The 13,940-nt window shown below is 38.4% G+C and overlaps 1 protein-coding gene across 4 annotated transcripts in view; it reads left to right on the plus strand.

Moving 5' to 3' along the window:
* The window catches only part of CAB39 (calcium binding protein 39), a 42,539-nt gene that overhangs the window by 11,678 nt on the left and 16,921 nt on the right, over nt 1-13,940 (plus strand). For all 4 annotated transcript variants that reach the window (XM_030028565.2, XM_030028566.2, XM_030028564.2 and 1 more), the window contains one exon: nt 10,237-10,393. In XM_030028565.2, the coding sequence (XP_029884425.1) occupies nt 10,280-10,393 (114 nt within the window). In that variant the 5' untranslated portion in view covers nt 10,237-10,279. The remainder of the gene's footprint in view (nt 1-10,236; nt 10,394-13,940) is intronic.

The raw sequence follows: 13,940 nt of genomic DNA on the forward strand, positions 1-13,940 counted from the left end.
AGTGCCAGGGATCATGGCAAAAAATAGTTTGACAGAATGCAAATTCATCAAATGGATAATGACCTTAGGGATCAGCTCAGATATTGCCTGTACATCAGCTCCTAGTGCTAAGTAAGAGATAATTTAAGGAAAAAAAATTAACTGAACAACATCTTCCCTTTACTGAATGAGGATGTAATGAACTAGAAGGGAAGGATTCACAGTAATGGTGGAGTCATGATTCTGAGTCGTTCATTGATTGCCCTCTCCTGCTTTCTCTGTGACTCAGTACATAACTCCCATAGGTTATTTGTCAGGAACTCCCTTTTGCAGAGGAGATATGTAATCCTTGAATAATGTGCCAAGTTCTCTCGATTTTGTGTAGCAAGAAACATCTTGGATTCATGAGAGTTGATCTCAGAACAATTTACATTTTAATCTTTGTGTCACGCCAGTGAGATCTCTCAATAGAGGTAAAAACGGCAGAATTGAGGAGTCATCCATGGTCTCAGAGTCACCTTTCAGGAGTTTGACCGATTGACTTGACATCTTTTTGCAGCGCAGCTTTCTGTGCCTGTTGGTTTCAGCCCTAGTTACGTCAAGCTAATGCACAAAAGTAAACCCAGAGATGTTAAGCTATGCTTGACTGCATGTCATCTCAGCTAGTTTGTGAAGGGCTGTTGGGACTGAGGTGAATTGTACAGTAGTCTAACATAAATAGTCTTTAATTGTGAACTCCCAAATTAATTCTTTTGGAAGAGAAGCCTTCACAGGTGTAATATGTCAAAGCAGAGACTGATGTAGTTTGTTATATTCTGCCTATGGCAGGGGCCAGTAGTAATGAGCTAGGGAAGGTGGATACTCCTTGATATATCTTCCCAGTTCTTAAATAAGTGTTTTTAGGATGTTCCTGAGCTACATCAGGATCACTGTTTTATAGCCCATTAACTTTATGCTTTAATGTTGTCGTTCCTTAAGTGATACTGTTCTTTTGTAGGTTATGTTTATTAAAGATCTATTGTAAGATCTGGTAAATTAGATGAAGAACTATGATGTGTTGAACTTAGATAAACTTTTGTTGAACATTAGAAGTTTCTAGCTGGCCACAGAATTTGGCCTCCAAAGGAAGTAAAGGAACCATGGGAAAAATATTGTTGATTTTCTTAAACGTTAGTTTTAAAAGTAATACTATGACATGATTCTTACTGAAACTACGTTTGGGTAAATACTTTATCCATTTTGAGGTTTGTTTTTTTTTTTTTTCCTAGCTTTGTTACTTGTGCTTCTAGAGAATGGCTTTACTGAGTGTAGTTTTTTGTTTATGGAGAGAATATTCTCTGAAGAAAATTGCACCTTAGAGGATTGCACCTGGAGCAATCCCAGGACCATTCCTGCGTTTTTGTTGTTCTCAACTTCTCTTCAAAACAAAACACCCCAAAAGCGCACATGCATTTCCCTTCCTATCTTGTGCTAGTACTTAGGATTCTCATCCTCCTTCCTTAGGTAACTAATTAATGTTTTAGATAATCTATTTTTCCTCTGTCCATTGCACCAGCTTTCTGGTTAGAACTAAATGCTGACGTTGTGGTGCTGGTGGAGTTTCCTGTCCTTTGCCTGTGTGGTTTCTGATATTCATATAGCCATCTTTAGTTATTGGAACATGTTAACTCTAGACCATATTGTACTCTGTGAAATGAAGTCAGAGATTAAACTGCAGTGTACTTTCTGCCTCTCCTTTTGCCACTTCTTCAGTCTCAAAATTAACCCTTACATGTAGATCAGAAATCTGATGCAAAGAGAAAACCTCTGGAAAGGAATGGGAATAATATGTACCAAGGAATAGAAATAGTTACAAAGGAGACTCTTTCGCTTTGCATTTTTGCTTCCAAGGGTGGGTAGAATGGCATGTACATAATTGCAGCGTTTTTTGTCATGTAACAAATATTCTGGGTTTTGTGATGATGCGGTAAAGGCATCTGAGCCAACAGGGGATTGACTGTAATGCCAGGTTATGAGGAAATTATTTGAGCTTCAACCTGGCCAGAAGTGGGCATATCATCTGACAACTTTTCTTGAAGCTTGAAGTACGTTCTTTTCTGTGCGCAGTGTGTTAGAGATAGTAGTTACTTCTTGTGTTGAAACTTGTGATTATTATTTTTTTAAAAATAGATTTACCAAGGAATGGGTGACACATTTACATGCTTGTCTGTATACCATATTGCAATATAGCAGTAAGATTCGTGGGGAAGTGAATGGGTGGGGTAACTCTAAACAGTACACCAGGGAAAGAAGCTGAGTCATAACTTTTCCTTGAATATGGAGAAAGAGCTGGGATCTCAGATACTAAGCATTAGTGTTAACAATCTTCTGTGCTTATGCTGGATCTCTGAAGCCCCTTAAAAGCAGCAGCCTTATTTAAAACCAATTTTTACTTAAGTTTTTGCAATGGCTCTGTAGCTGTGTGTTAAACTGCAATGAGTATAATAATGTACAAGTCACAAAGTATAACATAGTTTTAGGAGGCTGCAGTGAGCTAATAGAGCCTAATGGCAGTAGCTGCCCTTCTCTTCCCCCAGCATGATGCAGGTGTCTGCTGGAGAAGTAGGCTCTTGAGGCAGAAGGATCAGTAAAGTAATTGAATGGCAAGAAAGAAAGAAGCCTGCTTAATGAAAGGAGTCATCTGGCATTTGGTGCTAAAGAAACAAGCAGGCCTGTGAACTGCTGGGGACTTAATTGCTTTGAAATTTTCAGAAAGCGAGAAGCTATCTCACATTATGTATTTCATTTTTATGTAGAAATTTCTTTTCCAATTTTCCTTTTTTCTGAATCCATTAATTGATCTTTTTTGTTCACTTAATTGTTCATCCGTGTTACAGCAGAGAATTTTTTCTTCATGATTTTCATTTTTCTCTGAATTAAGTTACCATTCTTAGGGGATTTTTTTCTTCCATTTTAATCTTTAAGTGGGTCACACCACAAATAATTCTGTGATGCAGAGTTGTGAAACTGCATTTGAATCAGATTAAAGCTTTTGTGTGCTGCAGACTTGATAGAACAAGTTAATAGTGAATTTTAAGGAAGATGCTGGTGTTCAGTGGTGGGTGGGACATGCCAGGTATGAGATGAACATGCCTCTCTTGCAATAAAATGTATAAATTACATTTCTAACAACAGATCCAAACAGAACATTGATTGCTTTAGCCGTTTAGTATGTCAGAAGTTTTACTTCTTATATGTGACACAGTTGATGCAGTCCTTCTATCCACATTTTAAAGTTAATGTTGAAAGAAATACGAAAAGATGTGCAGAAGTATTTAGAGGATAGCAAAAATGTATACTCTTAAAGAGCTGGAGTATACTCTTAAATTTTGCCAGCTGGTAGTGCCAGTAATTACCATTTACAACCATAGCCATTCTGTTAATGGCATGCTTATCCGGGTAAAGCCATGGTTATACTAAATAGTTCATGCTGGAGCCCTGAAATAGATTGAGGTGTGGCTTCTGCTCTTTATCAGTCTTATTTCCACCATGATAGGAAGGTTTTGCATGTGAGGTTGTATTAATAAACAACACTACTTAGACATATATTTTGGATGAAAGCTGTCATGTTTCAGTTTGTTTAGCATATCAAAAAGAAAATTGAAAAATTATTGTGGTACAATGCTGAGGCTCTAGAAAATTGTTTCATCTAATGGGAAACCACATATCCAGAACCAGGATACTGAAAGATGTAGTAGAAAAGAGCATGGGAAAAATGTGGAAGAATGCTTTAATGACAAATGTGAGTACTCAATTTAAATGACATATTGAAGGAAATTATGGATGCTGCCTGTGATAAGGCCTTTCAGGAAGATGTGCTGTAGCCAGGAATTTGCAGTGATGAGCTGGCAGTGGCGTTTCGGATGCTTCAGAGTGGCATCTGGCTGCTGGCCTGCCATGCCAGCTGCTGCATGTGCCCTGGTGCAGCGCAGGGCAGCTGCTGCTCTTCTTGCTAATGGTTCTTACAGAAAGTGCAGTCAGTACCTTAAGTCTGGCTAAATACTTTGATAACCAGTAAAATTTTATAATCTTGTACAAGAGGGCTGAATAGCTAATATGGTGTCTGCTTCTGGCTTTGAAGTACTTGAATATTCTTTTCCCAAGGAGTGTGGTAGCTTGCATAAAAAATGGTTCTTGGATCAAAGGAATGGCTGTCAGTCTTCCTTCTGGATGCTGGGCATGTCTGAGGGTGAGGCAGTGCTTTTAAAAATGCATAATTTCTTGATCTATTTCTGTTTTTATCGTTCTAACCAGACTTCACAGGGGTGAATTCTAGCTGAACTAACAGCTGCTTGTAACAATAAGACCTGATGAAAACTGATTTCCATTATTGTTTTCAATAGTGGCTTAATGATCCTTGTTAATCCAAGAGGCATACAACAAAAGAACAGGTTCTGAGGGGAAATTATTTCTATCAGGACAAACATGAGCTCACTGCATTATATTTTTGATAGAAACATGCCTCTCTCCAGTAAGATGCAGCATGTTTTGTCAGTAATAGACTGATAAATTGTCAATTAAAAATCCGTATACAGAGTAGGCCCAACTGTTTATTGTGAATCCAGGTATTTTGCCTTTGTAGACTGATTAACTTATTTAACTGTATTGCTTAAGTCGATCTCCTATGTCTTATTAACACTGTTGAATGTAATTGACACGATACGATTTCAGGATAGAGGTTGGCAGCCTCCCTCTACCTGGAGGAGGAGGTGGTGTGCCCTTCCCTACTGCCTGCCCCAGCCCTCTCCTCTCCTCCTCCCTTTCTTGGGCTGGCTCTGGCTCACAGCTGAGAGTGCCTTGTACTCTTAAGAACTTTTCAGAACTCCGCGCCACCCCCCCCCCCCCCTTTTTGTTGGGTTTGTCTTCTGCCATTTTGGTGAGTTCAGTTGGCACACTGGGCATTCAGACAAATATCAGACCACCCAAAATAACTGATGGAGAGTGACCTTCCCCCTTCAGTCCTGCTGTTGATGCAGCTCAAGCCTTACCGTAAAGTGCCCCTATGGTGAGATCACGAGATGAGGGCGCTGGTTCACAACTGCTTGCTGGTCAAAGGGATGTTTTTTCTACATTCCCTACACTACTCATTGCTTACCTTCCTTTTACGTGTTAGTTTTCTGATAGCTTAGTGAGTTGAATCAGCTCACGGATGGGTCAGCTGGCCCTGGCGTAAAAGTGGGGAAGGAGTGCAGTGCTGGGAGCAGAGGGGGAATGGGAGCTCCCTGTCAGCGGCGGCCAGCTGTTGGATTGGCTCATTCATCTTGGGGAACCTTACCGTTAATTATTTGGCCTTACTAAAATTATGTTGATTTTGTTTGATCTTCAGCAGTTTTCTTCCTATGTGCACATTAACTGGATATTAGATGTGCTTTTTCACTAGGCTTGGATTTTTGTAATGTGCAGTTGTAGCCAGGAAGTGGCTGAAGGGTTTTTTCCTTTTCCTTGTTAGCTTACTAAAAGCAGTCACCTTAAACTCTTGGTGTGTAAACAAGGCAACAAGATCTAGCTGAAGACTTAATATAGTGCAATTAAACTGTGAGGCCTACAGTAGAATAAGAAATTGTGTTTATTGTACCTGGTTGTTTCACAAAATTGGGAATGTAGGGGTTTTTGTATGTTATTTAAGTAGCATTTTGCATGGGGGAAAGGTGAACATTTGCTCTTCTGAGCTGGAATATGTGAATACTTGAATTCATTTGATGGTTTATTTATGGATTATACTTCTATGCAGAGAAAAAAAGTTAGAACCTTTTTACGTTGTGGTAATTCATGGTACGTCATAAGCAGAAAGACTGAATTTGCTTTTGTGTCTTTGCTTATACAGCTAGTGTTCTTTTACCTTTGTTATAGCTTTAAAAGCCTGCGTCGGTGAGACTTCTGTGCTGGTAATTCATTTGTCTGTGGAGTAACTCTTTGCACATGTCACTGTAGTCATTCGCGTTATTGTACTATTTCTTGTACCAATATTTTTCTTGAAAATAGTCTTACAATATGCTTTATTGAAAAAAACCACACGCCACCTACAACACAAACACTGTTAAGTAATCAGGTTTTAAACTATAGCACACATTTCTGTTATATAGGTAGCGCATTTTCTGACCCTTCAAATAAGAAAAAGTTAACAATTACAAGACAGAGCATACTCCAGGCTGGTGAATCTATTCTTTAGAGAATTAAAATTTGTTAAAAGAGAGGGATTTGTTTATCGTGCTTCTGTATTTGTTCTTGCAGCTTTTTTTTTTTTTCTGCAAGAGGGCTGTCCTCATAGAGAAATGCTTTTAAGTGTTGTCTGCTTAGTTAAAAAAACAATCTTACATATGGAATGCATTAGTTTTAAATTGGACATTAATTGATTGTGTGGTCAATGCAGTGAATAAAAAAAAATAAAGCCTTATACATAAAGCAAACTGTGCACGGATGCATGCTGCATTGATGGAGCTGGAAATTACATACTATCTGAAACAGTGGGACTACTATCTCTTGTTATCACAAAAGTCCAAATGTCCCAGTGTGCCTGAGTGTGTGTCAGTCGCTCTGTGTCAGTCGAGCTTAAATCTCTGGGTATTTGGCTGCATGCCATATTGTTGTTTGATGGTCCGTTTGGATTTATAATGTCATTTAAGATTTCTAAATGTGGCTGTGACACCAATGCTTTGAGGACCTTAAATTTTGTTACATTTGGCATGCCTGAGTACTGGTGAAATGAAATGCTTGCCTAAGAAAGCCTGAGTTTTGTACAATATCATTCATGGTCTCTTTTAACAAATGGATAAAAGCAGTGAGTTTTCTGGGAAGGTAAGATAAAGCAAAGCAGCCCAGCAGAGCACAGAGCTGTCCATGTACTTGTTGAAATTTAACTCTTCAAGAGTCCTGTGATCCCTTTCTTAAGCCACAATCAGAATTTTGTCATGAATTTGCAAGGCAACCAGGTGCTAGTAATGTGAAACAGTTATCATTTGACATGATGTTAGGTCTCTTCTTACTTACAGAAAATGTCATTTGATGTTTCCTTTTTTTTCTCGTTTTGCAGATGTGGGTGGTTGTAGTTCTTTCCGATCTCACGCAGATGTTGTCATTGTCTATTGTGCACAGAGTGCTGCTTGGGGTAGTTTTGCTGGGCTGAAAAGGGAACAGGCTGTCTGTGTTCTCCTCGCTGCATGAAGTACAGCTCTGAGAGACAAAGGACTGCTCCTGCTTTTTTTTTTTTTTTTTTTGGCAGGATGTGACACAGGTTCTTCAGTAATAGCGTTTTGCTTCGGGGCTGGTGGGGTCTTCAGTCCTGAGGCCCCAGATCATGTTCCTGGCAGTGCCACTGCATTCCTTCCAGTAATAAAATTGATACAGCAGAAACAATGCATTTATTCCATTTTACGTAATAAATGAAACACCTTGAAAGCAAAATGTCACCCTCAGTAATCAAGGATGTGGATTTCCTTCTTACGGGTGCCGGCAGTCTTTCCTGATTTTTTTCTAAACTGCTTATGAGAGTTTCATACAGGAACTTACCTGAATTGTGAAGAAATGTTTGGTGTAAATATATGCTAGTGAACTGCTACTAATTGATTATTTTCTATTAGATATGCTAGTACATACAATAAAACTTGTGTATGCATGTAGGTATATCTGATTTATGCAGAACCTGGAAGGTTTCATGAATAAGTCAAAGTGATAGACTATTTTTAATTTAAAGAAGAAATTGAGCACTATCTGGAGGGAAACCAAGTTCTGCAAACCTAGACATTGGGCACACCATGAGGACAATTGTTTGTCATTCTATATTTCTATATGTTATCCATGTAGTCTTTTAGTTTAGGACTAACATAATTGTGATCCAGAAAATGAGTGTGCAGAATCATTTTCTTGGTTTTGATTTCTTTTCTTTGTATATTGCTGTAATACCACATTTTGTGATTCCATATAGTATTTTTATTCTCTCAAAGAACTGTTTTGATTCCTACTGGATTTTATTCTGTTCTAACACATAACCCAAGGAATTAAGACTAGCAACTTCTTGAGCCAATCCTGCTCAGTGACATGGACATGGACATAGCCATCTTCCAGAATGAATATGCTGAGTAGTTGTTAGATACTATTATTATCAGTGATGATATGCAAGCATGAAAGAATCCAGCTTTGTTTTCAGGGCTCATCTTAATTTGGCAGGAGTAGTAATCAAAGGGAGAGAGAGATAAAGGGAACATTTCAAATGGTGCTGTGATGCTTGAGGTATGTCATCTGTGTTGTGGGGAAATTGTACTTATTTTCACACCTATCTCTTTCTAGAAAAAAAAATACGAAAATACATAATCTTCATTACACATTGTTTTAAATGCCATTACGTTTTTGTTAAATAACAATGAGTAGTCATGCTTTTCTTAAGGGTAGGTTTCTGTTCCACTACATGTGTCAAAGTTGAGGCATAAAATTCTCTTGTCTAAGGAATAACCTGTGGGCACTTTTTTATCTCTTAGGGTACTAGCCCTGCACTTGTAATTTCAGTGTTACAACCCCTTCTTTGTGCAGATTATGAACAAGAGATTACTATAATGAGACAATTATTATACTACAAAATAAAAGCAACAGAAAGTCCTTGTGATCTGTTAAAGAATGGAAATGGCTGGTGGAAGGTCTTGTTTCAACCTTCATTCTGATACTGTTATCTGAAAGTAATCTAATTAAAAACTACCTGCCTTATGCTTTCTATCAGCTGTGTTAGGTCAGTTGCAGGCATGGAACAGTGAAAGTATGATCTCTGTAGCTGGTTACCCGAAATACCTATTTATGGAAATTTTCTTGGCTAAAGATCTGAGTGCTTCTGTTCTTCACCTTTAAATTGTTGCCCTTAGGCCAGCCCAACTTGTTTGTGTTAAAAATCAAAATAACTCAAAACCAGCATCAAATTGGTATTTTTAATCCTTGATCAAACCATGATTGAATTAAGATCAGGATTAACATTTTGGAGTACATGGTGAATGAGCTGGTATTTTAATCAAGGATCAAAGTGCATAATAAACTTTAACATGTACTGGTTATAGCTAATTTGTTAATAACTTCACGGACGTTGTGTGGAGATGGAAATTACTAACTTTCAGGGTAATATCCCTTCTTTGTAATGACAGTGTAATCTCTGCTCTGTCAGCTTCAGCTGTCTTTTGTGTCTAGCAGAAGTAGCACTGCCAGCATTTTTAATGCAGGATTTCCTTTTCTGTCTAGATTAGAGTTGTAGAAGTATGAAGTATGAGTATGTAGAAGTATGCTTTATGGAATTCACTTGTAAGACGTTTTTATTATTGTTTAATTGGGAGTGTATGTGTTTAGTAACAAAAGCTTTTGTATGTTCATTTATGCTAGTAATACTTTTCTATTTTGTATACAGAAGTGAATGTGTGTGTGTGTGTGTGTAAAAGCAAATGTGTGTAAATACACAGAAGAATGAATGTATTTGGATTCAAGAGCCAAATATTTTTAGGGAAGGAAAATTGCTCCCATAAGACAAGTTTTATCTTTTTGAAAAAGATACATATCAGGTGTTTGGGGTTTAATGTTTTCAAGTTCCTTATTTATGTCCTTGTTATTGGTGATAAATTTTGTTTCCCGTAAAATGAGTGGGGGGTGAGACTGTAGTTCAGTGTGAAGTTACAGTAATACTGATACGAAAAAGCCAGGACATACCAAGTGGTTTGACATAGGAATAAACTGCCATCTGTAGCTTCATCTGCATCGTGCTTATAGCTGCTGTGCTAAGGCGCAGGCTTTGCGGTCTACTTTGCATTTGTAATGGAATGAATATGGGTAAAAGCATGTACCTGCACAGTTGTTGCAGAGCCACTGAGACATGATGACTTGTGTGTCAAAGACCTAACGTAAGAAGGCATTTTGCTTGACAGCATTAATTGGAATAATTTATCCTTGTTAGTCTTGCCCATATGTGGCATTTGTACAGTATGTGGCTTTGGATATAATTAATGTACTCTTTAATTTGTTCCCGTAGCTTAAGATGATGATCGTAATGTGAATTCTTAGATTCTGTATCTTGTGTTTTAAAAGAATTAGAAATGCAAGCATTTAAGTTTGTCATGGCACACTTTAGTTCAACTGTCAAGGATGGTTATTCCACATATGAATACCTTTGCTACTCTCTCTTGAGCTTCATGTGTGTTGTTATAGTGACCTCATGTTTCTATTTTTGATGTGCTTTTTTTTCTCCTCTTTTTCCAGGTGAAGCAGGAGCTGTAGAAGGAAGACCCTGTGGCTCGCAATCATGCCATTCCCCTTTGGCAAGTCCCACAAGTCTCCTGCAGACATAGTGAAGAACCTGAAGGAGAGTATGGCAGTTCTAGAAAAGCAAGATATCTCTGACAAAAAGGCAGAAAAGGTACAGTTGGGACTTTCCAATTGCTAAAGAATAATTGAAAGGGGGGAAAAAAGAAATTTACAGCTGTTGAAACTGAATCAATTAGGAATTATTTTTGGGTTTTATACTCTGATAAAGGGTAAGTTACTATGTACCTTTGAACAGGTCTGTTGGTTGGCTTGGCGTTTTTATGCCACTGGCAGCTGATACAGTACTTAAAATAATTTGGTTTGGAACTGTAGGTCGTTGCATTCTTTAATAAGCAGCTCACAGCCATACAGTGTTCTGGTGCTTGTGTCCACCATAGTGGCTTTACTACTGTACAGTAGTTCTGTCTGTGCTTGTCCATGCAAATGTTCACAGAGCAGAGTGTCTCTGTTACTGAAACCAAGAAACTTGTGTCTCTGTGGATGTCAGTCAGAGGATATACTTTTACCTTTCCTTGCCTTTTCTTCAGCCCACAGGAAGATGTGGTGAAAAGTTACTGTGTTGGTGCAGTTTCCTTTAGATGGGATGGTTTGCTACTTCAGGATCTGTACCTGTCAACAGTCATTTACTTATTGACTGGTAGTCTTGATAGCTCTACTAAAAGTTCAGTCTGTGTTCAGCTGCATCCCATCTAGTAACTCATATGGCAGGGGTATTTACTGTTTAGATGAAGTTTTTCCTGATAAACTCAGCACAAGGTCATAGATTTCAGTACTTCAAAAAACTGCCCCCAAAACCAAACCAAAAAAACCAAGCAAGCAAAACATCTCCCTCTCGAATCTACCAGCTTTTGAAGCAGGCTATGATATCCTCCTTGGATCCACTCCCAGCATCATTTATCTGTTCTGTGCCATTTTTGGCATCCTTACAGAGTCGCATGTAGGAGTTAGTCACAATCTTCTTCATGTTCACCAGTATTTTTAAGCAGAGTGTGGCCAGCCTCTCTACATCCAGTTTCACCTAGATTTGGCACTACTACTTTTAAGTGCAGGAGAATCTGGATCTTAACTGAATTGCCATCTTTATCCTGATATTCTTTAAAGTCAGCATCTTCTACCCCAGTGCAAGCATGCAGTATGTTCCAGGTCTCTTGCAGTGTACTACAGTGTTTTTCCCTGATGCTTTTGCTCTCTTCCTGGAGAGAAAAATGTTATGGCCTGTTATGCAGGCCTGTATGGAGGCTGGGAGGATTTTCATTTGTTGCTGCTTTTCTTCTATCTCTAATAAAGACATCTGTCAGGAGAGGAGGAGTAGGTGCATTCTGAAGAGTCTGTGATGAGACATGGCACTGCCTCCTTCATCTCAGCCTCAGTATTAATTCCTGGAGGTGTGGCTTGATCTTAAAATCTGTGCTCTTTTGTGTCACCTTTTTCTTTTTGCTTAGATCTCTAATGGGGAACAGACCAGCTTCATTCCACTGTGCATAGCTGTACGCTGTATCACATGCCTGTGTTCTAGATGCTGTAGCTGAAGATTGTTATGTACCATTTGCTTCTTGCTGGCCTTTAATCCCATACCTCCACCTTCTTTAAAGACCTCGTTTATGTGAGGCTGCTGCTTTGACAAGAAATAATATGCTAAGCCTGTAGAATTGTTTTTCATGTGTCATATAGAAAGCAACACATTCTGATTGAAGGAGAAAAGAAGCCAACCCATGTTCATTCGGTTAAACATGAAGAGGGTTAAATACTGACTTTCACAAGCCTGAGCTGGCTACGGTAGTACTGGCCTCTGTCATCCTGGTTGTTCACAAAGGATACCAGTTGATGAATCCGAACATTCACAACACCAGTGTCCGCATCTGCATACAGAGATTCTTCAGGAAATAGTTTTTTCATTGGCAAACCAAGACTTCCATGAAGGTGACTGTGGTTGTGGCAGTTTATTTCAGATTCTCAAATTATTTGCTGGTTTGATAGAGAAGGTTCTTCAATATCTTACAGACCTGTCATCACATCTTTGAGGGTACAGGTCTGATTAAACACCCTAAATCTGTGCCCTTTTCCTATCCAGTCTATAGAAATGACTGGAGTAACTTTGCAGTTAAGACAGCAAGAGTCTGAGCAGCAGCCATTATTAAAAAAGAAGAAAAATTTCTACATGCCCGTATCTCAACATTCAGGCATCTTTTTGTCTTTCACTACGCCTTTCATTATTATGATCCTTTCTGCAGTGTAACTTTCTAACCTCCTTTAGAGAAGAATTCTGTGCTGATGAAAGGGTGAGTTCTGTGGCTAGTAGTGGAACAGAAAAAGAAAAACTCAATGCATGTAAAAGACAAAAATTATTACCCTTTAGGAAAAGGGGAGAAGAATGGTAGGGTTTTTCCTTTTTTTTTTTTTTTTTTTTAGAACTTCATTTTATTAATGATTAGACTTGTATAAAATACAGTGTTGTCCCCCCCCAGTTTCTGCTTCATTTATGCATGCATTTATTCATGCACAGGAGTGGTTGTGATACATCTTGTTCAATTATGAAACATTCTGCCCTGTAATACTGGAAAATTTGTTTTATAAATAAAAAACTGAAATTAAAAAAGTGAATTCTATTTAATCTACCTTTTTTTGAGCTCTGTGAATACTGGAGAAAAATTAACCAGGGAGTTCTCCAGGTCATTTTGAAATGTTCTTTAAGTTTGTGGTACCTGCTTAGGAACTGAGATCTGAAGTGGCTGTAAAAGCTGGACTGTGTCTTGCTGCTGACAATCTGCCTTGTGTACTGTGGCTCTGGGTGCTTGTTGGCTGCAGTCTTGTACTTAGGATAGAGGCAATAGCTTGCTGTCTGTTAGTATTTTGGAAGGGAAACTTGAAATGTCAACTGCTTAATAACTGAAAACATGTTCCTCACATATGCTGTTAGCTTTCCATTACTTGTGTTTTTTCAGAAAGAGGGGCTAAAGGGAAGGAAAACTCTTCATATAAACGGGACCTACCCTTGATCTAGCCCAGTAGTTAGGCTTTTATTCACATCTCTTCCTCCTCTTTGGCTGACATCAGCATTTATTTTTATACTTCCAGTTCACTTGGTTTGTGGCACACGTTTACTGTCGTGAAGGTAAATATTTACTCATGTAATAAACTTGTTCTTCCCTACCCTCTGACCTTGGGTTAACCTGCTCATAACAGCTCCAGTTTTGGCTTTCGGATTATTGTTTCAGCCGTGTTGTTAACCCATATGGGTTGACTATTGCAGATATGGCTGGTCTCTCTTCTTTAAGTTACCAGCTCTATGCAATGGACAGTATACTATATTTATGGGACAATGCAATATGCTATTTTGATTCAACTGTCCTAATGCAATATTGTGTCATGTTGCCACCAATCAGATTTCATTCAGTGAGTTAAGGCTGTCATTTACAAAGCAGTAAAATTTAAAATTCGTTATGCACATGTGTACAGTTAATTCGTGGTTGAAAGAAGATTAAGTAATCTGCCTTGCCTACGGTATGGGGCTGTTATTCGAAGGGTAAAGATGGGGCTACTGGAAGTAGTGGGTGAGAAGACATGCTTCTGTTCTAATTGAACTTAGCTCTTTAATGATATCTTCTTGCTAAATGTCTGCTGAAAAATAATGTAATAAT

The sequence above is a fragment of the Aquila chrysaetos genome, chromosome 10 (genome assembly GCF_900496995.4).
Source record: "Aquila chrysaetos chrysaetos chromosome 10, bAquChr1.4, whole genome shotgun sequence".
In the NCBI taxonomy this organism is placed as follows: Eukaryota; Metazoa; Chordata; class Aves; order Accipitriformes; family Accipitridae; genus Aquila; species Aquila chrysaetos.